General features: G+C 34.4%; 2 protein-coding genes across 14 annotated transcripts; one reads left to right on the top strand and one right to left on the bottom strand.

Annotated features, from left to right (window-relative positions):
* Positions 1-759: 759 nt before the first annotated feature.
* On the bottom strand, positions 760-15,946 carry LOC107962151 (DNA topoisomerase 1). 3 transcript variants are annotated; one of them, XM_016898401.2, is made up of 22 exons: positions 15,715-15,946; positions 14,842-15,540; positions 14,272-14,681; positions 13,245-13,875; positions 12,715-12,801; positions 11,939-11,985; positions 11,456-11,565; positions 11,225-11,325; positions 10,825-10,917; positions 9,755-9,838; positions 9,353-9,436; positions 8,935-9,003; positions 7,967-8,026; positions 7,179-7,250; positions 6,938-7,045; positions 6,760-6,836; positions 2,740-2,823; positions 2,436-2,547; positions 2,211-2,300; positions 1,759-1,824; positions 1,582-1,677; positions 760-1,241 (listed from the first exon to the last, which is right to left on the bottom strand). In XM_016898401.2, the coding sequence occupies exons 1-22, from the start codon at positions 15,790-15,792 to the stop codon at positions 1,107-1,109; spliced, it is 3,393 nt and encodes a 1,130-aa protein (XP_016753890.1). In that variant the 5' UTR covers positions 15,793-15,946; the 3' UTR covers positions 760-1,106. The 3 variants fall into 3 exon arrangements, with proteins under 3 accessions (XP_016753890.1, XP_040971528.1, XP_040971529.1); XM_041115594.1 differs by having other exon boundaries at positions 14,842-15,336; positions 15,715-15,943; XM_041115595.1 differs by lacking the exons at positions 760-1,241; positions 1,582-1,677; positions 1,759-1,824 and adding an exon at positions 1,955-2,048 and having other exon boundaries at positions 15,715-15,933.
* A 4,723-nt stretch (positions 15,947-20,669) lies between these two features.
* Positions 20,670-25,045, top strand: LOC107962152 (uncharacterized). 11 transcript variants are annotated; one of them, XM_016898409.2, is made up of 6 exons: positions 20,712-20,898; positions 20,972-21,092; positions 21,322-21,422; positions 21,817-22,838; positions 23,743-24,023; positions 24,130-25,045. In XM_016898409.2, the coding sequence occupies exons 4-6, from the start codon at positions 21,847-21,849 to the stop codon at positions 24,870-24,872; spliced, it is 2,016 nt and encodes a 671-aa protein (XP_016753898.1). In that variant the 5' UTR covers positions 20,712-20,898; positions 20,972-21,092; positions 21,322-21,422; positions 21,817-21,846; the 3' UTR covers positions 24,873-25,045. The 11 variants fall into 11 exon arrangements, with proteins under 11 accessions (XP_040971525.1, XP_016753892.1, XP_016753893.1 ...); XM_016898406.2 differs by having other exon boundaries at positions 21,778-22,838; XM_041115592.1 differs by having other exon boundaries at positions 21,775-22,838.
* Positions 25,046-27,211: the final 2,166 nt, after the last annotated feature.

Raw genomic sequence — 27,211 nt, 5'->3', positions numbered from 1 at the left:
AAAAACCCAAATAGCTTGCAAGTGAAACTTTAGAGCAGTTCTGAAATTTGGAAAGAGTTTGTCTATTATGTATCTAATTGTCGAATTGGATGCTTTAGCAGTCGCCCTATTCTTGACCAATCTTGGGACAACTCTCACCCACTATGTACCCCTGTACAAGGTTGTGCTCGTTTTATTGCTTGAGGTTGGGTTAAGATATCATGCATACTAAGGTAAGGCAATAAATATATCGATCACCTTGTTAACCTTGGACAGTGTATTGATACAGGTGTAGTGTTCTTTGACATCCCACCAATGAGTCTTCTTTCTTTACTTCAAGTCGGTACTTGTACAATTAGATTATAGTTTTTTTATGGTAAAAGAACAATTAGATTATAGCTTTTTTTTTTAATTTTCCTTGGGTACACAAAGGCAAAAGTGCTCAACGGCCAACCAAATTTAAAACCATCTTAATTATGCTGCCACTAATATAATTTATACTTGTTCAAGCTCAACTCAACTTAAATATAAAACTAAAATTTTGCACATACCCACTTATACTTATAAAAAACCTATCCACATTTTTTTTAAGTTTTTTGAAAATAAAATTATATTATTATGGACTTAATATTTAATAATTTTATGTATATTTCCATTATTAAAATTTTGTATATAACATCCTAACCTTTTATTAATGTTTACATTATGATATTATACATTACTACAAATTAATGTTTGTATGTGCTGTAAATTACGTATTATACAAAAAAAAACATAATATATTAGAATTTTAGAAAACTTGAATGTTCAAACTTAATTCCAACCTATATTTTAAATGAACTTAATTTTTTTTTCTCAAACCTATTTTAGTTTAATAATTTTACCCAAACCTTCTCAAAAATATTATAGTACAGGTGAATAACCCAACCTATGGACAGTTCTATTACTATCAATTTATACCAAAGCCAATCCCTACAAAATCGGGCCCCCTTCCAACCTAAATTACAATTGCTATCTATGCTAATTGACAATCCATTCCTCTTGCTGTCAAATGAAGCGGGAGATCCTGTGTCGCAACTAAGCAGCCAAAAACCTTTTATTCATCCCAAAATTAAGTTTCTGCTCCCCTAGTTTACAACATTACTGCTCTCTATAGCTTCTTCAACCTTTGGTTTGTTCCTAGGTCGCCCAGATCTTCTTACATCTTTACTTGACAAAAGATCCAATGCTTTCTCTAGGGTGACATCTTTCGGCTTCATACTCTGCAATCATATCCAATCAAACCATGACATTGGAATTAGCTTTTTAGTGTTAGAATACATTATCTCCTACAACTTCTAACAGTTTTAACATTGTTGGCCAGCATATAAGGGATACTCTTTTTTGTTTCGGTATTCCATTTCCATATCCTTTGTTTACATCCCCCGCAAATCATTCCATGGGAGTCTCTACAAGAATTGGTGCCCCAGTACTGGAATTATGTTTATCTGTCTCCTATGCTAATAACACCATATCAAGCACCATTATTTTTGAAGCCTCCATGCCCAATTATCGATGGCAAACAAATTAAGAACTAAGAAATAATTTTCTATCACCATTTACCTTGGGAACAGAAGCTGTGGTGCGTCGATGGCGAACTGAGAATCCAACCTTTGCAAGCTTCAGTATCACAGGGTGCCCATCCTTAGGGTGTTCTCCCTGCCAAGATGTGTAAAAGTTTAAGTTGGACATTCTGCAGCATAAAGAAAACATAACCCTCTTTAAAGATGGCTAAAGTACCAATGTTACAGGGTAGCGCAGCAGCTCAAGAGCATCTTCGAGGGTGATGGTATCCACATTCTTTATCTGAATGAAAAAACAAGATGCAGATCTGTTTTTAACCAGGTTGTGACATATCAAGCAGTACTTACAAGTACCATCTAAAAAACATAAAAAGTATTTACTGGTCACTATTAGGCTAAACAAGAGGCATTAATCCATGTAATGACCCCCGTATACAACTGGCTTGTCCTGTGTAGTTTCACATACTAGATCACATCACCATTTCACCTTTTCAAAGTATTGTTTTCCTTCTCAGCATAAAGGTGGTGGTATGAATAAATAAAATTCTAGTTAGCTGGTATTTCATTAACTGAGTGCTTTTGTAGCAACAAGAGAAATGATTCCTTTCAGGAAATATAAACCACCACAAGTATGAAACACTGCAAAAAGTAAAATAGATATAACCATACATGAGAAACAGAGGACCGCTTAGGTAAATAACCAGTCCTGTCTTCTCCAAGCTGCACATAGTATCCATAAGGGCCATTCTTTAACAAAACCTGCGAGGGAATTAAAAATGAGTATGGAAGAAACAATTTAGTGTCTAGTTATAACAAATGGTAACAGAATATTCAAATGAAAATAAAAATAAAAATCCTTGTTCACTGATACTAGGACCAATATTAAATGCAAACCTTCTCATTGGACCCTGGATTAAGACCTAACAGTTTTGGCTCCTCGACAGTGTTGCTCTTTTGAGGGCTCTCTTCTTCCTCCTCATCACCATATAATGTCTTAGCAATATATCTATAAAAATAAAAATAAAAATCAATCATTTACAAAAACTCAAAAGATGATAGTGAATAGAAAATACATCATCACAATGCTCTTACTAATTGTAAACAAATAATTACCAAAAGGCACATGCAAGCATGTACTCGTAAGTGTAATGCATGTATACATCAAAATAAAGTGATTATCGTACTGCTCCACACTTACTTGCACTTTGGATGTTGGTTACACCCTATAAAATAGCCTGCGCCAAACCTACTTACTTTGAAAATTAACGTTCCCTCCATGCAACTGAAGAAGGTAGTAATAAGAAACGGTGAGCGTTATTTGACTGGTGAACTAATTAATATATAATATATAATTCAAGGTATATAATTGTGAGTAATACTGTAACAAATTGATATGCTATACATGCAAAAATAAAACAAAAAAAGGCATAATATTCCTTGCTAGGTCTTTAAAGGACATTTTAGCTCTAAATGAATAGAGTTTGGAAAGGCTTTGGTTGGAACCCATATCTCACCCATTTGCTATAGTTCTTTAATAGTGGGCAGTGGGCATATGATATTTGCAATAATACCCGCTATTATCACTAAATTTACATGAATAATCTGATAGGTTTCACGCTAACAAGACAAATGGTCTGAGGAAAATGAATGCATGGATACAAAAAACAATAAATGCTGCAACAAATAGCCTAGGACATAAACTTCATTAGATAATAATTACATCCATTTATGCAGCTAGAGAAACATCAACTTTATTAGCAAGAAACAGGTCCTACTAGAGTATTTCCTTCCATTTAAAATGATGCATGTATGTTGTGAATGCTTTTGTGGTCAAACCTATGTTCAAAAAGACCATTAACTTCACTTATCTAATTAAGGCTTAGGTTTCTCGATTTCAGTTGATTTCTTTCTTTAGGTTTCTTCATTCAGATTTTATTTCAATTGATTTTTTTTCCTTTCTAGAGTAGATTCCCAATTTATGTAATATGCTGATCCTTATACAAAAGACAAATGAAATAATGAAACCTAAGTTGAACTTTTATCAAAACCCTAAAGAGATCTGGGTCTCTCTCTAAGGACTCCTAAGGTTTCAGGCTCTCTTTGATGAACTACCGTTGCATGTCAATTAATTATTATTAGATTAGTTCATTATATTTTATTAGGAGATTTTATTCATGGGTATTTTAAGAGATCTTTTTTAATTAAAAGTATTTTAGAGAGATAAGGAGTCTTTCATGCTTTATAGTCTTTATTTTTCTTAGCTTATAAGTCTTTTATTCAAATAAGTAAACCTATGTAACCTCTATTTAAGAGGCCAATTGGTAGCAATAAAATTAAGCCAGATTAAGGAAATTTTACGAGATTTAAGATTCTTCAACAAGTCTGAAGGTCTAGAATTCCCTTCGACGAGCTCCACTTGTTCAACATAGATCATTCGTGAGGAAGAGGTAAAAATCAGGGAAAGAGCCCTGACAAGACAGACGGATTGCCTCTGAATCGTTCGGTGACAAGATCCATTAGTCGGGACCGTAACAACTACCTAGTGTAATGGATATTGGAGAAGATAGAGACTCCATTGTCATTTCTTTTACAAATGTGCATTTTTTATTACTAAAGACATGTTTGGGTTTATGGGAGTCGCTGATAGAGAAAGCTTAGCTGGGTTACTTTTTAAAATTGTTAATGTTGGTTACAAGTTCGAAGTGGTTTATTCAATGGTGCTAAATGATATGGGAAGGAATAATGGGTAGTAGTGATTGTTTTATCTGATAAAATGACCTTTGATTCGACTCCAATAATGATCGATGGATGTGTAAGCACCTAAAAAATGTCAATCACTCTTGAGGAAGGTACTTTTTGCCAAGTATATCCCGACATCAAGTCTGAGGACAAGCTCTTTCTCCTAGAGGGGAGTAATGTTGTGGATGCTTTGCAGGCCAAACTAGGTTAGGAAAGGCCATTAGTTTCTATTCTCTTATTAAGGCCTAGGTTTCTCAATTGCGATTTTATTCCAGCAGCTAAGCTTGATCTGCTAACAACTCCCATATAAACGAAGCATGTCTTTAGTGATAAAAAACTGCGCAATAAAAGAACTAACAATAGTCTATTATCTTCAATATCCATTTCACTAGGTAATCCATCAAGTTTAGACCCATACTTTTCAATATAGAGTTGGAGGTTATCTAGATCAGGTTTAAAGAAACAAGATGGGTTGTAACACTGTACTTATTTTAAGGGTGAGAGTTTGATCGAATCGAATGAAAAAATTTCGAGTTAATCAAGTTAATGAATCTTATTTTATCATCTAACTTGATTTGAAATTTTCTAGAATCGAATCGAGCGAGTTGGAATTCGAATGGAATCGAATATAATATATTTTTTCAAGCTAAATTAAAAAAAATGACTTTGGGTCATTGTAGCCACTGCCACTCACTGTAATGAAATTTTCTCATAGTAATCAAATTTGTTATTAACTTTAATCCCCTCATAATTTATTCATTAATCTTTTATATACGGGTTAGTTTCTTTGTTTGCTTAGTTGCTTCAATTATCTTCTGATTCTTGTCACCATGTATTTTGAAATTAAAAAATATATTAAATGTAAAAAATGTGATTTTTTATTAAAAGTTATTTTAAAAATAAAATGTGAAATTATACCAACAGAAAATTTTGACATCATCAATAATTTAATTTTAACAGAAATTTATAAAGATTTAGCATGATTAAACAATTCAATAATACAAATAGTAGATATAAATTTGAAAAAAAATTGAGGTTTAAGAGGAAGTGAAAGTTTTGGGGGAAAGCAAAAGGAAAAAAGTTTTAGTTAAAAGTTTGGGGGGGGATAAAAGGAAAAAAGTTTTGGGGGTTTGGGGGGAAGTAAATTTTTTTAGGGTAAGTACAAGGAAAATAAAAGGAAAAAAGTTTTGAGGGTTTGAAAGGAAGTAAATTTTTTGGGGCAAGTAAAATGGTTTGATATTTTAGTTTATTCGAATTCCAAAATTCAACTCAATTCGAACTCAAAATTCGAAACAAAATTGAGTTGATTCGATTAACTTGATTAATTCAATTTGAATAATTCAAAATTCAAATTTTTTTTCGATTTTTTTCGAGTTGAATCGAATTTTTCTCACCCTACTTAACTCCTTATTGAGCCATTAAAATAAATAAACAAATAAATACATATCACATGGTAGTTGGGCAAATACTATGTTATGTGCCAATTTCAAGGTATAGGACTTGGATCCCATATAGGAAAGTAGCGGATTTCCTAATGGGATTTATGTACCTACGCCCTCCAAGCTCAATAGTTAGCTTTTAGAGTGTGGTTCTCCAAAGGTTCATATGAATTGGAATCAGAGCCAACCATCATATTTCCCAGTTGCAATCGTGCAGGGCGGTGATGTCGGCATTATAGTGTTCACCCAGGGCTAGATTAAGCTAGCACAAAGCTAGCCCACATGGGCGCAGGGCTGTGGAGCGTGGTGGATTATTATGTGCCAATTGCAAGGTATGAGACTTGTATCCCACGTAGGAAAGTAAGGGATTTCCTAGTATGGTTTATATCAACCTAGGCTCTTCAACCTCAATAGTTAGATTTTGAGGTGTGGTTCTCCAAAGGTCCGTATCATACTATAGCAATAAGCTGCAAATAGGTGAAAGAAAGAAAAACAGCTGGCAAAGATTGTGGAAGGATCAATATCTGCTGAGCATTTCCCTTTAAGTTAATCAACAAGTGCTGAAATCAAGCTTAAGAACTTGAACAAAGGTTAGGTTCAAAGATAAATAAAGTGAGCCAAACTTGATGAGCAAATTGCATTGATTTAATCTGCTCTTTGTTTGCACATGCTTAAAATGCCTTCATCTGATTTATGTATGACTAACCCTATCCACTCCTTTCCACATCCATAGGATTGTGTAATTCCATTCAGATAACCAACTTTCTCTACTCTTCTACTAAAAGACCAAAAATAATGGTACATATTATATTAAACAAGTTATCCTAAACAATCAGACCAATGTTACCAAATCCCTTGGGGATATTGTCAAAGGTTTTAGGGTCCTGATCAAACACTTTTCACCAAGGAGGTTTGCAACATCTTTATCTTACTAAATACTCTTTGCTATTCTTCATATTCTTTTCTTTTTATCTATCTTATATTCCTTTTTAAATTTAATAACTGAAGCCAACAGAAGCAAAAAAGACAGAATAACATACCTTGGACATGTCCTGCTTTTATTAGGGAGAGAAGCGAACAAGAAATCCCCAAATGTCTTTTCCAACATCTTCTCCACCTGAATTAAAACTAACTTAACTAAAACTTGAAACCAATATATTGTAAGATTAAATATATATATGGGAAGCTTGGGTATGGGATAAGAAAACCTTGGAATACCTGATGAATGTGAACACTTTCAGCACGACTACAATATGAGCTGAAACGTGTCCAGTAGTCCCTAAGGAGCCCTTTCCATTCAGTTAAGCCTACAGAAACATTGTCAAGCTGCAAATACAAGTAACAAGTGAAACAGGTTAATAACACCACTGTAACAAAGAAAGAACCACATTCCAAATATTTCAAATCTAACAAACTAACAAGACTTTAAGCTACCACAATTGAGCAGCTTGCCACTTACTTCTGTCTCCATATCAGCTGTAAAACTGTAATCAGTGACCTCAGAAAAATGGTGAGAGAGAAATGCTGAGACCTAGACATCATCCCAGAAGTATTAGAGAATAGTAGATATAGAATCTCAATTTGTTTACATATATTAATTACTTGAAACTGGTAGATTTTTTTAAATTCAATAAAATCCCAAAACAAACTACCAATATATTATAATATACTTCAACTGGTTCCACTTTCAGCTATGAAATCATATTTCCCATTTTGTTGGCTACTTGGACAGCTACTTATCACTACTTGAGGCAAGAAGGATGTATTGCCAGTTTTACTTGAAATAATAATTACCTATGCCTTCCCATATCTACATGATTATTGCATCAAACCCTAAAATCATTTGCTAATATATGGAGGGTTCAAACTTATGTAAGGCCACAATAAATCCAATACTTAGTAGATGTTAGACAATACAACTTAATACTTCCCCTCATGCATAGCTAAACAAAGGCCAACTCAGGGAAAAACTCCCTAAGGATGGACCATAACACAGGTCCTAGGATTGAAACCTGGCTCTGACAGCATGCTAAGCTAAGCATCTAACTTAAATTTAGTTGGCGATATGTGGAACACCCAACTTTAATAAAAAATCCCAATACTGACAAATGAAGGATAACAGCAATAAACAATTATTATTATTATTATCATTATTATTATTGCAGTGCAAGAAATTATTTAACATATTAAGTTATGCTAAAATATTAAGTACAGAAAATCAAATAGAGTAGGAAGGAGATAACATACCATGCGACCGCGAAATTCAGGATACAGTACACGACTTTTTACTGTCACATAATTTCTATCCTGATGTAACAAAACGTGAAAAATGTGACGTTAGAATATGCCTAGTCAACATGAAAGTTGATGGTAAATAAGACCAACAAACTGCAGCAGTTGCAAGGAAAAGTGCGGGAAAATTTGCAACATATCATAAAATCAATGGCATCAAATTATGAAAGAATAACAATCAAACTACATAATAATTATTTCTTTTGATCTTGAAAATTTAGTGGATAAGCTCCTTCTGGAATTACTAGACTCCCATACAAGTTAATAACTTCAAGCAGGTTTTCAAATAAGCATTCTTTACAGAAATAGCCCATAGTGACAACCCAAAGAGTAAATTGGTATGAGATTTTATCTTTTATGGCTTTCTTTAAAAGTACTTTCTTGGTTGAGTTTGCTTGGGAAGTTTAGCAGTTAATTATGTCGTTCTAAAGGGATACAACTTTACTTCTGGCGTGTATAGTGAATATTTTGGCTTTGTTGTTTGAGGTGGTAATACTAAATTAGCCAAAGGGCGAACCATTCTTGCCGTATTTGAAATCTCCCAACTCCTGGTAATTTTTTTTTTTAAATTTTTGATGTCATATCTTAGTGAAATCAATCATGTCTTTCAAACTAAATCCAGTATGTTCACAACAATCTAAACAATTCCAATTTGGTTAAATTCTCTACAGTTTAAATGAAACTTTTTTGCTAATTAAACTGAGTTATTGCCCCCCCCCCCCAAAAAAAAACATACCTTACTGAGCATGCACATGAATGCATGGTATTAATGCAGAGCTTCTAAAAAGAGCATTACTGGGCAGCTTACTTTGTTTACATAATGTTCATGCATCTGACATTTTTGAAATTAAAACCTCAAGCTTCATTTTAATTTTAATCACTTTTTGGGTGAATTTAAAAATTGACCATTTCTACATTTTTACCTGTAAAACTTTCAATGTTGAGGCATATGTCGAAGGTCTACCAATTCCAAGCTCCTCCAGTTTCTTAACCTTTAAAATGCAGCATTAGGAAGTTAAGGCCAGCCCATTGCATAAGAAGAAAAGTGAGCATAATTGATTAACTGTTTCCCTTCCTCAGCCCGTGTTGCAAGAAGTGAATAGGATGATATTTAGATATTTTACATCAACACCAAAGAAACATATATGAAGGAAAGAAAGAACAGAATATTTGAAAAATAATTTTGGATACTTCGTCCAAAAGCTGAAAGTATCTTAGTGTACTTTATATGATAGCACCTAGACATCATACTTTAGTGCAATGGCTGAAGCATGATTACATTGTAATTAACTGAGTAAGAAAATTGCTAGCAAGCACTTGAAGTAAGTTGAGAAGATGTACCAAAGATCCTTCAGAATACCGTGGTGGTGCCTGAGTATGATGCTGCTTGATTTCTACTTCACCAATACATAATTGATCCCCCTTCTGCAAAACAGATTAGTTAGTGATGGCACAAACTGAAAAAGGAACACAAAAAATTACCAAAACTTTCAAAATCATAGCGACACATTAACTTCAAGAGTTCTCTTTTTTTTTTTTTTTTTTGGGGGGGGGGGCAACGTCCACACTGCTAAAAACTACACTGAGACCACAGGAAAAAGCAGTTAAAATTCTGTCAGGGACCATGCCTAAAGGCCAACTGAGGAACATTATATAATAGAAATAGAAGGACTAACAAGCATCATGGAAATCAAAATATTAAATAATTCAAAATAAACGATAAATAAAATGAAAATTGAGTACCTTCAAGGAACTAAGAATGCCAAAAGCCTCAGCATTATGGCTGGCTTCATTATCCTTAAATCTGATTGTTCCAGATTCCACATCCTAGAAAATTAAAATAACATAAATAGAAAAAGGAAACAAAAAGTCAATTTTTTAAGACATGCTACCAATCATGTTAAATGTGTTACAAGTAAATCTTCATGTTGCTCATGCATTTTCAATGTAGAACAAGTATTCTAAAATCAAATCACCAAAGAAATAATCTAAAATCTCAATCAAAATTGTGAAACTTCAATAATTAATTGAAATAGCAATGTAAATCCGACACCTCGAAAAACTTAACATGGGTACTTATAACTAAACAACCCCCTAAACCCTAATAAAAGGCAAAACACCAAATATAACACTCAAACGATACATGAAAATGATGTAACATACTAATTACAGTGAAATAACCTTATATATCTATGTACAAATTGCAATTATGCCTGTAAACCAAAAATATAGTCCTAGATAATTTCACGTTTCTGTCCCCATAAATTACCTTTTATTATGAACTTAAATTCGTATAAAATGGAGATTTTGCACAAAATAGTGAAAATGTTTCATTTTAATTAAGAAGATTTAGATATAGTTAGCAAATTTAAGAAATCCCACAAGATTTGGCATTTGATTTTGATTTGAGTCATGCCTACCTCAATAGCCAATCAAAAACATTACTCAGTTATAAGTGATTTTACCATGAGTTAAGAAACATCAATAGATAATGCATAAACCTTATAAGCAACAAAAATATAGTAAATCTAGTAAAAAGGAAATGAAATAACATTTGATGCCATTTTATGTCCAAGGAAAAAATTTACCACTGTCCGTACATTTACAATATAGACACACACAAAGTAGACAACCTTGCAAATAAAGATGGAAACAGGAAAACTTTGATTGAACCATCAACAGACCACAAAGCATTCAGATTTTCTGTGTTGAGCACAAAGATCTCCCACATTCATCCACATTACACACTGAAAGGAGCAGCCAGAAAATGTATGCAGTCTGCACAAATGTACAGGAAAAACTGTATATTATACCTGATAAGCAGACTGATAACCAAGGAACTCTACTCTTGAGCATGAAGATCGGAAAATGATGGACTCATCACAATTCCCAGTTTCAAGTTGTATCTGCTTAGGACAATGAATGTTATATAGATGATAGTATAATGGTCCACAACCATGCAGATAAAGAAAAATACTAATCTATCCATGTCTGAATTTTTTTAGAAGAGAAAATAAACCGCATGCAAGTAAATGCAATTACTAAAGCAAAAAAAGAAAAAGAAGATTTTTGCCTGAGGAACAAATCAATGCAGCTGCTAAGAAGCACAATGGCCACCAAAAGATGGTAAGTAATCAAGCCAGCTTATTCTAATTGAAGTTAATGAATCAAAAAATCATCATATAAACATAAGAAGGGAATTTAAACTCCAACCTGCTCTAGGATTGAAGGTTCCATTTGACATGCCATTGTTCTTGACCAAATAAGAGTGTATAACTTCAATGAATCTTCATCAAGTGCTCCAACAAGCATAGCTGGCATTAAGGACAATTCAGTTGATAACTGGTAGTGAGATTTCACACTAGAAATAAAATATCTGTAGTACAGTTCAAAGTAAAACATAACATATTCTCAAGATAGAACAAACAAAGTCTGTTTACGTACATGGTAACCTCCGAATATTGGTGGGTCTAATCGCTTCATGTGCTTCTTGAGCATTCTTGACCTTCTTATAATACTTACATGCATTTTCTGGGGTAAACCGGGACCCATATCTGCAGAAATTTAAGTTTTTCTTTACAATCAGCAAGTTAAAAGGAGCAAAAGTGCCAAATATTAAACAGGGACTTTAAGCTACAATGCAGCCTACAATAAATTGGTGTATCAATGGAAAATGCAATAACTTATTTTGCTGCACTAAGAACTTCAAAGGAAGATATAGATAATAAACTTTGATAATAACAATCAACAAGCAACCAGACCTAAAATGTAGGATACACAAATATATTAGAATTAAAGTTACATTATAGATATGCAACAATAACTGCCATGGCAAAAATGTTAGCATAGGCATATTGACAGGATATCAGCATCCAGGTAAAAGAAGATAATATTTTTTTAGCTAACAATTCAGATACGAAAAGTCACCTTTCCATAACCAAGGAGCGAATGTCCTTGACAGCTTCATCAGAAATCTAACAAAATAAACAGAAAGAGTATTATAAACCCAAAAGATCACCAACCATATCAGAAACTAGTGCAGAAAATTTAAAATAGACTTAGGAAAGACAAGTAAATGAAGAGAACAAGATAAACAAAATATCCATACAACTGAAACCATGGTCGTCAGTATCAGTTCATGTTCTACCACAGTAGCATGGATCAAGTACCAGAATAGCAGTACACATGACAAGCAGCATATCAACTAATTAATAGCAAGAGGTTGTACTCTATTGAACGAGAATATGAACCAAATACAAGGCATCAGCCTTGCCAAGAGCAAAAGTGTATGCCCTAAACAACCAATTAAATGCAATTAAGGCACTTGAAGTAAACCAAGATGATGCAACTCCACCAATGAAGACTTGTTCAAGGAAAACAAGATGGCAGAAGACACCTAGAATGTGTTCCATCTTTCCTGACCTTTTAGGACAAGAAATCTCTAGCTATGGTCTTCCCAAGAGTCCAAATTAAATTTACACCAGGTATCTCCTCTTCCTCGGCGTAGCTCAATCAAACCTCTAATTTGCTATTACTATTTATTAAAATAAAAGATTCCTCAAAGCCATTACAAAGCAAGAGGAAGACACATGAAGACCTCTAGTGCAGGGTATGTGCACACTCAAGACCATTTTACTTAAGGAAAAAAATGAAAGGCAATGCATAACTGGAGCAAGAAATATAGAGACCAAAGATGTACTCACATGTAGCCCATCTGTTCGGCTGTATGTTATCAACCCAGTTGCCTTACCATCTGACAATTGAATTCCTTCATAAAGCTTCTGAGCAAGCTGCATTGTTTATGTGAAAATAGAACTAGTAAAAATATTGAAAAGCCTACCAGATAGTTATATGTTGAGGCGCTTGAGGAAGAAGCAAACAGTTAAGAGTGAAAAGGATGTAAAAAACCATACATATAATTTAGCATGTAAAAAAGAAAGCAAATAAAGTATGTCAAGTTATAAAAGTTCAATCAACCATATAGTTTACTAAAAAGTTCCAAGCAACTATATATAGAGTAACACCAACCAAATAGCAAATCAACATTTAAAGAAGAAAATATCATTGCCACTCAGGCAAAGGTTTCCAATAAAAAGAGGAAAAATTGGAAAATTGGACTTTCAAATGGCCAAGACTATGAAACCAAGTTTAATCACAAAGGGAGCAGATGATAAAGATAACTAAAATTCCACAGGTTTTATACAACTAAAAAGAAAATCAACAACTTACAAACCTTCATTGTATATGTTGCAGGAAAGTTTAATTTGTTTGCAGCATCCTGCTGAAGTGTTGATGTTATGTAGGGTGCAGGAGGGTTTCTTCGCATTGTATTTCTTTTAGAGTTGATCACTTTAAAATTTTCTATATTAATCTTCTGCTGAACATCCTTTGCCTCTGTATCTGAACTGATTGAGAATTGACCTAACTTCTTGGAATTAAAATGAGTTAAGTGTGCAGGGAAAGAATTTGGTTCTTCAAAGCGAACCTCAATACTCCAATACTCCAGTGGTTTAAACTCATCAATCTCTGTTTCTCTATCACAAATAAGAGACAAAGCAGCTGATTGCACCCGTCCAGCAGACTGGCAACCCGGTAGTTTCCTCCATAATAGTGGTGAAATGTTAAACCCTATCAGATAATCAAGAGCACGTCTAGCAAGATAAGCATGTACCAAGTTTACATCAATTTCCCGTGGCATTTGCAGAGCACTTTTGATGGATGCCTCAGTTATCTCATGAAAGACAACTCTTGCTACAGTAACATTTTCACCTAAAGCATCCTGCTGCTGCAACATCTCTATGATGTGCCAAGCAATAGCCTCTCCTTCGCGGTCTGGGTCTGATGCGAGAACAAGATTTTCTGCTCTGAGTAAGGAAAGGAAGATGAGAAACAGAAAAATATATTAACAAACACAACTGAACAAATTGGTAACAATCATGGATGATAACATTACAACATAAGTCTGTATCACTTAAACAATATCATAAGATTTCTCATTAAAAGATTGATCTGAAGAATTCATTAAAAGCGATAGAAAGGAATACAACAAATACCTTCTTTCAGCAACATCATGCATCTGGATAGGTATACTTTTGTCATAAAACTTAACATATGATCTCAAAGAATTTATTGCAAGTGATAGAGAGGAACATGAAAGTATTTTCATTTAGTGGAACATCTGTAAATTAGACCATAAGACATCTGACCAGAAAAACTCACAATTTTCACTATAAAAGCTTGGAAGGGACATGATTACATACCCACTCAGTGCAACCTTGATGCTCTTAAGATGCGTCCATGCAGCACTAGGGACCTCCCATACCATGCTAAAGTCATCATCAGGTCGCACAGATCCTGACCGAGCAGCTAGGTCCCTAACATGACCGTAGCTAGGCAAGACTTCAAACATATCACCAAGGTAGCCCTGTATAACCTTCGCCTTTGTGACAGATTCAACCACCATAACAGACTTCGCAGTGGGAGGATATAGCTGCTTCAGCGGCTTTTCTCGTTGAGATATATTTTTCTGCACCTGTTTCTGAACTGGCTCATGAACATCTGCCACTGGCTGCCTTTTTCTGCCTGAGCCTGTACTATTCTTTTTGGATTGCTTCTTGGTTGAAGCAGAACCATCAGGAGCTTCAGTAAGTAAGTTGCCAGTTGAAATTTTCTGGAAGAATGCATTGTTAGCAAAATATTTACAAGATCTGAAACCATGCACAGACACGCAGATGAAAATAGTGCATATGTGTGTGTCTGCGTATACAATTTGTATGCATATTGAAAGCCCAAAATATCCAAATTCTATTTAGCATTTAATCGCTGCTAACCTCTGAAGTCTGTTTCAGACGCTGACCATTTTTTTTGCTAATATTTGAAGTCCCTACTAGAGAAGAAGTTTTAGAGCTTTTCGCCACAGGTGTTTCCTCTGAAACAACAGTGCTAGAAACCTGTTCCTTTTTGTTCTTGCTTCTCGACTGCTTTTTCTTTTTCAGACTAGCTTTAGATTCTGGCTTAGCATTGATAACCAATGAAGTAGAAGTAGAGTCTGGATTAGCAGTGTTAACCAGTGAATTTGAAGTAGAGTCCGGTTTAGCACTGTTAAGCAGTGAAGTTGAAGCAGGTGACTCAAAAGGTGCAGCCTTGTCCCCTTTGAGAGCAGCCACTCCCTTTAGCTTCTTCCAATGCCTATGAAACCGTCTGAAGCTGAAGCCACTACTCTTTCCATCTCTAACACTCATACCATCGTTCTTAGTTGCCACTGGAGGGGAGTGAGAAAAAAACATTTTGAAAAGAGGCACAAAAGCTGAGGTTGATCGCATAGCCTGGGGAGTCACACATGTAGAGATTACATTTCTATTCCGAGGTAGTGTGTAAGTTATGTGGTTGGGCGGCAAAGCAAATGTAAAGGCACTGTGAAGAGTTGCGAAATTTGGATAGCTAGGCATGAGGCTTGAAGGGGGTCTGAGTTTCTTAAATCTAGGGTGAGATGGTATTGAAGAAATAAGTTTAACAACCTTGAGCTGAAACTGAAACACCAATGCACAATCAGTTTATACAATCAAACAGCTAAGAGCACATAAATATTATTGCTGATAAAAAAGTGCATGATATGGTAAAAACTAAGACACAAGAAAAGGAAAGACCTAATTTTCAGTAATCCAGAAAAAGAAAAAAGAATGAATGAGAGATAGAAAAAGAACCTTTGGCATCAACGACGGGTGAAGACGCAGTGCTGCACAATTACTAGTAGGAGGAGAAGACAACAAGCACCTCTGCATTTCCCTTTGAACCCTTTTCTGCAAATTAATATTGGATTCTGGATAGGAGGAGAAACAAACAGAAAGCCTGAAAGGGTTTAGAGGCTCTGATAAAAAAGAAATAAGGGGTTTAGGGATAGGTTTTTTAGTAAAAGGCACGAACCAGTGTATTTTATTTCCTGATCATAATTTGACGTGATATGAATCAGTTATCACAATTTATTTTTTATAAAAAATAAAATTTAAACCCTTTTCCATCTTTTATAATTTTGTTATTTATATCAATTTCCTGTAAACATATTTATTACATAACACCAATTGTTAATTATAATTATTTATTAAATGTATACTAAATTTGTAATATATATTTGTTAAAATAATTAATATGGACTAAATCCTAAATTTTAATGATGTAGAGAGATCAATATTAAAATTTTACTTTTTTATTGGGCAAAAATATTAAGGAAAAAGGCATGTGATATAAAATAGTGTATGACCTTCCCTTTATAAAAACTAATATGATTTTTGTGTTAAATTAGGGAATACAAATTTAAAAATTAAAATGTGACAGCCCAAAATTGACCCTAGTCGGGAAGTAGTTTCGGGACTGCTAAACCGAGTCACCGAAATGTTTGAATGTGATATTTATTGTCTAGAATATGTAATTATGAATGTGTGAAAATTTCAAGCTTCGATTTAGTCGATTGCATGTGAATTTAGTCAATAGGACTTATGTGCGACATTTTTGAAATGTGATAGGTCGAAGCATAAGGACCTATTAGTGCATGAAATAAAAAGGGGGGACTTGCATGTCAAATTCCCCCCTAATTAGTAGTGGCCGGCCATGACAAGCATGGTAGACCAAGTGTGATGGGCAAGACATGTCATAGACATGTTGTGTTGGTGCATCATGGGTGGAAAAAAATAAAATAAGGAGCATGGGCATAAAATAATAAAAGGGAATATGATGAAAACAAAAAAAAAAGAATGTGTGGTTGTTTCCCCCCCCCATTGCCGTGAGTTAAAGAAAAGAAAAGAGAAAATTTTGTTCATCCTTTTTCATCTTCATTTGGCCGAAAATTCTAAGGAAGGAGGAAGGAGTTCTTGCTTCATGTTTGGTTTGGAAGAGGATTAGGAGGAGGTTTGGCCATACTTGTATCTAGATCAAGGTATGTTTGAGGTTGTGCCATGAGATTCATGCATGTTTTTAGTTGCTAGCTTGAGTTCTAATTAGCCCATGGTTCAAATCTTTGCTATGTCATGGGGATGATATTCGGCCTAGGTAGATTTTGTGTTAATGCCATTGCATGCTAAATATGGAGCTTGTTAATGATGCATGTGATGGTGGATTGATGATTCTTGAATCTTCTTTTTAGCATTTTTGAGTGAGCACATATGTGCATTGGTTGCTAGATGGAGAAGAATCGGCTAGCAAGTTGTGTGCTAAGGCCGAATATAATTTTTGTATATTAATGAGTAATGCATGTGTTAAATTGATGGGAAGGGAGAGGATGCTTTACTAGTGTATATATGTGTGTATTAGCCAAGTTTTGAACTTGAAACAAAAGGGTGTTTAGTCAATACAAGTGACCATACTTGTAGAATGTATTAAGTGTTGAAATCGGCCCCAACATAGACATGCATATTCGGCCATAGGAAGGAGATTGGTGTTGCATGTATTCGGTTAGAAGCAAGCATATTGATGCTTTTGTCTTGGCTTAGAAAATTCGGCCAAGGGGGAAAAATTAGCTAAAATGTTGAGTTTGATTCATGATTCCGTACATATGTGACTTTAATGTCTAATGTATAAATATGGGCTAAGTGTCTTGTGTTCCTCTTTTCGATGCTCAAATGATTAAATCAATTTATTTGTTTAATTAAGCTCAAGAGCAAAGGGGAACTAAATCCGATAAAGGGAAGGAAAAAGTGGTCGAATAGCTATCGGAATCGTTCGACAACACCCGAGGTAAGTTCTTGAGTAAAAGAGCTTAAATTATGATTTGATTAGATCATGTTTTAAGCAAATTAAAATCATGCTCTTTGTGTGGCTATTGAGCCGAAATTGCAAGAATGATAAGTGTCTTGTGTTTGAGTTTTGCTAACGAAAAGGAAATACGAATGTGCCATGATTTATTGTTAAATGTGCATGGTTATTTGAATGATGTCCGGGCTAAGTCCCGAAGGCTTTGTGCTAAGTGACCATATCCGGACTAAGATCCGAAGGCATTTGTGCGAGATGCTATATCCGGACTAAGATCCGAAGGCATTTGTGCGAGATACTAATTCCGGGCTAAGCCCGAAGGCATTTGTGTGAGTTACTAAATCCGGATTAAGTCCCGAAGGCATTTGTGCGAGTTACTATAACCGGGCTATGTCCCGAATGCATTTGAACGAGTAGCTATATCCGGTTAAATTCCGAAGGTACGTGATTTGGGAATGAATGATCTTGCTGTAAAATTTCAGTTAATACGCTTGAAACATCCCAACATTAAGGTATGTTTCGTATGTGCTTTGAATTAGTTGAGCCCTTACAAATAAGTATTCGCTCAGTTGATAAATGAGCTACCGGCCTTTGGCTAAGTTGATCTTTGTGTATGAATAAAAGGGTTGGTAATGTAAAGTAAGTATGATATTGAAAATTGTGCATATGAAATTATCCGTTTAGCTACATGAATGCTATACTTTTGTTGTGCTGGAATCCCTTGCTCAAAACTTACTAAGCATAAATTGCTTACTCCGTCTCCTTGATTCTCTGTTTTATAGATTTTGGTTCTCCAGCTATCGGGCTCGGGATTTTGAAGTCGAAGTCGCCCACACTATCAAAGCCCCCCCTTTTGGTACAATTTTGGTTGAACTTCGAAATGGCATGTATAGGACTACCCGTTCGTTGTGGGTCATGGACCCTTTGGACTTGTATAATTTTGGATAGCCATGCGAAAATGGCTTATATATATGTTGAGTATAATGTTATAATCATTTGGTATGGATATGCTTGACAAGGATTGGCCATGGGAATGGTTAATCACTATCATAAATTGTGCTATTTATGCTAAAAGGGCTAGTTGAATCATGGAAACTATGAAATAGGTAAAGTCTACCTTAAAGGCAGATGCTAAACAGCAGCAGTGATGTAGATTTGGAAAATCACTAAAAATAGTAGGAATGGAATTAAATAGTGAATAAATTATGTAAACGAACCTTGATGAATCTATTTTCATAGGAAAGTAACGAAATAATCATACGGACAGTATGTTAAGAGATATTCAGGTTCTTGTGAGACAGGGCCAGAACGGTTTCTGGATTTCCTGTTCCGACTTTGGAAATTCATTATAAATTAACCAGAGACAATTAGGAGTCAAGCCATATATGTATAGATTCCTCTCTGAGTCTAGTTTCTATAGAAACAAACGGCATCAGTATTGAAGCCCTGTACAGGGAGATATCCAAGTCGTAATGCGCAAAGGTCAGTGTAGTCGATCCCTGTAACATGGGAGACTTTGACTAATAAACTGTACTAATTGGCGGAACCAAAAATTCTAGAAAAAAATATGTAGATGGGCATATGAGTCTAGTTTTAGGGAAAATTTACGGAACTTGATTCCGAGTTTCTGAACTCAAGATATGATTTTTAAAGCGACTAGTACGCAGATTGGCAGTGTCTGAGAAATTTTTTTTAAAGTCTGTTAACACCTCGTGTTCGACTCCGGTGACGGTCTCGGGTTCGGGGTGTTACATAAAATATACTATAATTTTACTCTATTTTTAAATTTTTAAACTATCTATTTTTTATTTAAAAAATTAGGTTCAAATATTGTCACTATTAAATTCCTATTAATTTTATTGGTGTAGTATTTTGAAATTAAAAAAAAATCATTTGATAATCATATAACAACAAAAAAATAACATTAAAAATGTTTATATAGATTTTTTCTTAAACACATTCTTCCGAACTTGTCTTTGATAATATTATTTTTTTTATCGGAATAGTGTTCTAAAGAAAATTTGACATAAGCATTTTGATTGAAATAGTTAAGAGGACTAAATATTTAGACTAACTAATGACATTATAAATGTATAATGATCAAATTATGTCAAAAATAAGGTATATAGATTAAATCGCAAATATCAACATAGTTTAAAGGTTAAAATTCAGGTTTAATCATTGTTTTATAATATAGAAAATGAAGCACGAAAAATTTAAAATAAATAAAGCGATGTATCTATCTCTAAGAACATTAGAGTATTCAAATTATTACAATCACGTAGTGTTATAATTGAAAAATCAATGATATTAATTATTTGGACTAATTAATAATTACATTACAAAATTACAAGATCAAATTACATTAGATTAAAAGTGTAGCAGTTAAATATCAAATTTAAGCATAACAGAGAGATCAAATTTAAAATTTAACTATCTTTTTAAAACTGCCAAAAAAAATAAACATTTACGTAATCTAAAAGAAATAAGAAGTCATGTATATATTTTAAGACCCTTAGGGTATTTAAATTATATATAACTATGGAATATTTTAATTATATATAATCATGTAATGGTTTAACCATATTAAATTTTTGAAATAATTAATAATGTGATAAAAATATATGGAAAAAATATGATAAAAATTAAAATGTATAGATTAAATATCAAATTTAAACATATTAGAGTGACTAAAGATGAAATTTAACCATTTTTATAAAATAAAAATAAAGAAAAAAAGATAAATAAGTTATGATGCATTTAACTACACTTAAATTTACATACTCTTACATTAATAATAATAATATCCATATTAATCATACACTAATAATAATATTCATATCAATCAAGAAAATACACGAATGACATAATTTAGTATTAATTTCTTTTCTTGACAAATCAAATCCAAAAACAGGGATATGAGATATAGATCGGATCAGTTGGATATGGAACATAAAAGCCCATGGATATTAAGGAACGGCCATTGCCACTTCCTTTCTTTCCGAAAGGCTTTTTTCTAAGGTAAGAAATCTTGTTTTTAAAAGTTAAGGGGGAAAAAGGTCTGAGAAGGAATTGTCGTTTGACTCAACTGGAAATCCGAATCTAAGTCTCTACTCTGCCTCTCAACTCTATCCACCGTGAACTAGGTAAACTATTTTAGCTTATTTCTGTCGTTCGTCATTGAATTATTGCAATTGTTAATATTATTGTTGTATTCAGCATACAAGATTGCTTTTCGAGTTCCGGTTAAGCAAATAATACGGACTGCCGACTGCTGGGGACGAAAATTCTTAAACCCACTAGGGTTCACATTAGGGTTTTTGTTTCAGATTCGTATTTGGTACTCGCGAATTGCAATACAATCGACTACTAGTTTTCTTATCCCTTTATCTTATAGTTGTATCTGTTATATGATTCTGTTTTAGTTATTTAGTGTAACAAATAAACAAAAATCTAGGGAGGATTAAAAGTGTGAAAGGCTGTTGCAACTTTATTTTCACTCCGCTTCCCTTTTTATTTTATTCCCTGTAACTCCAAACCATTCATACTAATTTGTGCTAATCTAACAGGTGCCTTGTTTGAAGTTCATTGGTCGAGTTTCTCCTATAAATACCAAAAGCCGAATTAAAAAGCCCAGTTTTTTTCTTACATATCACTTTGCTTCCCTTAAGTTAAGCTCGCTCTCTCCCTTTTTCAGATCTTCCTTTTCTTTCCAAGTTTCTGATATTTATTTCCAGTTGTAATTCTTGAATTCTAAGTTATGGGTTTTGTTTATTTTTCCAAATATAAATTTTGTTTTGTTTATTTATCTGATTGCTCTGTTTGTTTGTCTCTGATATTCATTTCATATCTTTCTTCCAAGAAGCAACATTGATTAGATCTATGCTATCGGTTTCTTTTTTCATTGACATTTCTTTCATTTTTTCCAGCTTGGAATTTGTTAACTGCTGCATATTAAAAGAAAATCCAAAATCAAAATGCCTCTAAATAATGATGTATGGAACCTGTTTCCTTTCTTGTAGCAGGATTTCTAAAGCCCAAAAATATCTTCTTTTCTGTGACAGCCATTTGCATTGTCCTCCAACAACCACCTTATGGATCGACCACCCCACAATTATGCAGCTGCATCTGCCAATGCCATGGCTTACTCCCAACAGCAGCGACAATCAGCCAATATTCAACAGCAATTCGGGTATCCTCCGCAACATCAACAGTTCCCTGCAACAGTACATGCTCCTCCTTTCCTAGCACCACATCCTTCTCAATTCCCTTACCATCCCCATATGCAAGTACAACACCAACCACAACTCCACCCTCAACTTCTTCATCTTCAGCAGCAACAGCAACCACCCCCTACATTCCCTTCACATTTGCCTCCTCATCTCGTTTCTTCACCTTTCCATGGTCTTTATGATTCTCCTCCGCCCCTTGCTGCTCCCCCATCTGATCCCGATCTCCAAAAGCGTATTGACAAGCTTGTGGAATATGCAACTAAGAATGGTCCTGAATTTGAAGCCATGATCCGTGAAAAGCAGCAAGATAATCCTGATTACAATTTTCTCTTTGGTGGAGAGGGGAATGGTTACTACAGGTACAAGCTTTGGCTATCTACACATCCCCAAAGTGGACCCTACCCTTCCTTTCCACCATCTTCCATACCTATGATGCATCCTCCTCCAAATCCTGTCATGAATCCTTCGTCTCTGAACGCGCCTCCAATGGGCACCACTGCTTCTGCTGCTGCTGCTCCTCAAATGCACCAACCTGCTTTTCCTCCATTTTATGATCAGCAGCATCACTATCAGCATCCTCAGCCTTTTGTTGGTCTTGGCCGGCCAGATTATGGTCAGTCCTTCAAAGGCCTTTCTGGTCCACTGCCCTCTGATGTTGCAATGGAGCTTACTAACGTTCTTAACAATCTAAATGGTACCAAAGAGTCGATCAAAAGTGCCAAGATATGGTTCATGCAGAGGTCTCCATTTGCACCAGCTTTGGCTGAGGCACTTAGAGATAGGGTTTTTGCTTTGGATGATTCAGAGAGGCAATTGCATGTAATTTATCTTGCCAATGATATCCTTTTTGACAGGTACTTCTCTTTGGCATATGGCTGCTGTTTAGTTTACGATGGATTCTTAGATTATGTAATGGTTCTTTGTGTAGTTTATTTTGCAAATGATTTATGCTTTATCAACTATTCCTTCTCTTTTTCTTTGCTCGTATGCTCTTGGTACTGTTTATCTCTTTCTTCCTTTTCTTGTTGTTGCATTAGATTCTTTTTCTTCTATTTTTTCTTGTACCTTTCAAATGTTGACTTGTATTAATATGATATTGAATTAAAAGAATTATAGTTGAACTGTGATATTCTTCTAGATCTAGATTACTACTATATAGATCCTGAAACTTGATTATCTGACCTTGTGGTACTTACCTCTCAGACATTGGGCATTTGTCTTCTCATTTTAATTAGACATTTTGTTGTGTTTTAGTTTATCCAATCACATTAGATTGATTGAGTCAGCACTCAGAAGGTTCAGAATCATACATCATCCTCCCTATCAATATCAATTTTGTAATCAATGAATAAAATATACATACATACATACATACATACATACATACATACATACATACATACATACTTTTTGATATCTAAGACATGCATGCATACATACATACATACATACATACATACATACATACATGCATCTGTATAGTGTTTGATAATTTTTTGACTTGCATGATATTCTAAGTCACATATTATACAACTTTGTAAGAAATCAACTTAGATCAGCCTTCCTTTTTAGAACCTAGGCTTACAATCTTCTATTGTATCTGTCAATCACTTCAGGACCTGGAGTGTATTATCTTCTAAAGTAATAGTTGCTTCCTAGGCCCTAGCATCGCATGGTTGCTCTTTTTGTTGTTGCTGTGGTCTTGATTCTTTGATTGTTCCTTCAGATCCTTCTGACATTTCTCTTCAATATTTGCAGTTTGCAGAGAAGGGTTAACCCTCGTGACCTCGATAATGAAGCCCTTGCATTTAAACCTGTTCTAGGTTCAATGCTAGCAAGAATATACCACAATCCTCAAAACGAGGAAAACCGGTCACGTTTACAGAAAATTTTGCAGTTTTGGGCGTCCAAGGAAGTTTACAATCAAGATGACATATATGCACTTGAGAATGAGATGATTAGTGGACCACCAGCTAATTCTTTTCCTGGGCCGCCAAAAGAGTTATCTCTTGATTCAGTTGAGTCCTCAACACCTGCAGGTTGCCTCTTTTATCTAAATAAAGGACTTGGGCTTTACGTTATGTGTCATTTAATGAGTTTCTAATTCCTCTTTCATTTTTTATTTCCTAAAATTTTACCGTGCAGGAATATTGCAGGAGACGGCACACAATAATGTCTCTATGTGGCAGCCTGACAAACAAAGTTCTATTCCAACTGTGCTTGACCAAGAGATCCCTGATAAACAAGGGGCCCATACCCTGCTACCAGCGCTAGCAAACCAGCAATTTCTTCCAAATTCAGTCCCTACTGGGGCTTTTCCAGGCTCTGTGCCGTTAAATTCTAATCTTCAGTCATCTAGCCAACAATCTGCAAATACTGGTGAGAAGTTGTCCCCCTACCCTCTTTTCCCACCCGGTCTTATTCCTGGAATGGTTAGAAAAATGCAAATTGGGAGTGGGGTGCCTTACTCTCCCCTGAGTCCTTTGGATATACCAACAGTTATACCTCCATCCAATGCATCACCATCAGAAATTCTTGAGAGAGTATCAAAGTTTTTCAAAGAGATTGGAGAGGTTAACCCTTCTGAAGGATCCTTGAAATCTAATTCAAGAGATGAAGATAATGAGTATGAGATAGAACCTCCCATTCGTAAGGGAGGAGCTTGCATCCCTCCTCCCCCAAATCTCCAGGTAGACCAAGATTCAGGAACATATGCTACCGGAAGCGCAGAGCAGAAACCAGGATCCTGTGGCTCGGGAAGGTTAGGACTCGGAGCAACAGCTAATCCCAATGAGGCAAGTCAATATGATGATGTTTATACTTCTTACAGGAAACAGAGGAGCACCTCGTACCATTCGTCCATGAGTGCACGAGCTGCTACAAGGTAAAGCCTCTCAAATATCATTTGATGATCCATAGAGGATGGAATCAAGAAGTATTTAAGTAGCTCCTTGTGCATTTATATATCAGAATTAGTATTAGCTTTCTGCCCATAAGCAGGGAGGAACCTTGAAATTTTCCAGTTATGCTTGTTAAATTTTGATTGGTGAGGATGAAGTTATACTCTTGCGTAGACCATGGGAGGTTAAATTAATTTTAATTTACCAGACTGGCATAGAAGTAGAAAGTTTGAGTCTGAAAAACAGGAGCTTCCTTCCCAGTGCAAATACTGAAGATGAGTGGAGTAAATAGGAAAAGGCTGTAGTTAGTTTAGTATCAATGGAGCAGGTAAATCTTCTTTCCCTTTTGAGTGTTGAAACTTGAAAATGAAAATGAAAAAATGATATGGTGCCTGCCAACTAATGTGGCACAAGCAAAGGTACTAATATGCCAATAAGGTGGATTTATAAATGCGAAATTTGGTGAGGTAGGTAACCAGCAAGAATGATAGGGAGAGAGAAATGTAATTCCGTTGTCAGCCACATCCTTCAGCAGAACGGTACCAGCAGCTAATAGTGTCTACGATTACAGATTTACAATTTTTTTTCCCTTAAAAATGGGTTTTTAGAAAATTTCCCGACTACAAAATTAACTAATAAACGAAAAAAAAATTATGTAAAAAAATACTTAATTTGAAAAAGGAACGGAAAAATTACCAAATGAATATGTTAAATCACATGGGTACACCAAAGAAAATCATATCTGATCAGAAAAAGAAAACTTATTTTTTATAACCTGTTAATAAATTTGGTAACTTATTATTAAATTTTATTTAAAAAATGAAATTTAAGATATTTGTATCTTATATTACAACTATGCTTTTTTTAGAGAATATAATTAATTTCTTTATAATATTTATATAAATAATCTAAATTATAAAATGTTATGTGTGGTAAAATGAATTTGAAAATTTAGATTTCATTTATTATATAAATTGTAAGAATGAAATACAATTAACTAAGTTATAATGGAATATTATAATGCAATTAACTTATCATAGTGCACATATATACAAACCTAGAACTATTTAAAATCCTAAATTTCACTACAATGTTTACTATTCACATGGATTAACTTTAAATCTTTAAAATTATTTTTGTTTTGAAAATAACCGTTAAGTGGGTAAAAATTTTAAAAAATAATTGTAACTAACATGAACTTTTTTACAACTTTCAAATAATGAATTAAACTTATTGAAGTAATCAAATGACTTTAGTAACAAAGAAATCTTAAAAATCGAATTTTGAAAACTCACATTTCCTTAATTTTAGACTCACAATGAGAAAATATATTGAAATACCATTTTAAAGTTTTATGTCATATTTTAAGTATGTCTAATTGGCTTCAATGTCCATAATTTCTCAAGATAAAAAGTTAATCATTTAAGCTCTAAAAGTCTTACAAACTTACTTTTAAAGACATTGAAAACTCAAAACTGTGCAAGTTTATTAAATTTCTTTCTCTAAGCAAAATTGAAATTGAAATCTCAAAATCATAATTTACTTGCTCAAATGAATTTTTAAGAAATCATTATTTGCAAAAAAGAAAATATTTTCAAATATAAATTTAAGTCATAAAATTTGTTAAGCTTTCTACGTACCTCTTAAGGACGTGCATACAAGAGATGTGCCATAAATGCAAACCCCCTAAGAATATCTCTATAAGAATATCTCTAAACATGATTTCATCAAAGTCAATTAATCAAACCAAAATCATGCTTCGAATACAACCAACTTAGATAGGTAGGCAATAACACATAATTAATAACGTATAATCTTAAAGGTTACCTACTGTTGATACCGTGATACGACAAAGAGGGAGTACAAAGGAGGTAATGGTGGTTGCTACAGAGGCCAATTCACCTAGTCAGGGCAGAGAGCTGGAAGTTAGGGAGAATGAAGGTGAAGGGAATATAAAGGTTGAAAACTAAAAGGGTGTTGATAGAGTGTAGGCTTGATACTCTTGAAGATTCGATCATTTCTTCATCATTCGTAGAGGTATTTATAGGTGAAAGTCCCGTGCAATATGGTATAAACATATTGGACTAACTATCTAGCCATCATTATGGAGCGGGTAGGGTGATGTCTTCGATGGGATGAGGATGTCTATGATAAGACAGATTTTGTCATCCATTCTGACTTGATGGGATAAAGCAGTCGAGCTCACATGACATTTGCTGCTTCATGTTCCCAATGAATATTAGACCACCTATTGCTCAAATGGTCATCCCGGAAGGGTGAGCTCACAGGTGACCTCCCGACTTGTTTATGCCAGGCTTTCTACTCAA

This window comes from Gossypium hirsutum, chromosome A06 (genome assembly GCF_007990345.1).
Source record: "Gossypium hirsutum isolate 1008001.06 chromosome A06, Gossypium_hirsutum_v2.1, whole genome shotgun sequence".
Lineage (NCBI taxonomy): Eukaryota > Viridiplantae > Streptophyta > Magnoliopsida > Malvales > Malvaceae > Gossypium > Gossypium hirsutum.
The sequence above is the reverse complement of the archived record's forward strand: the minus strand, read 5'-3'. Positions and strand labels throughout refer to the sequence as shown.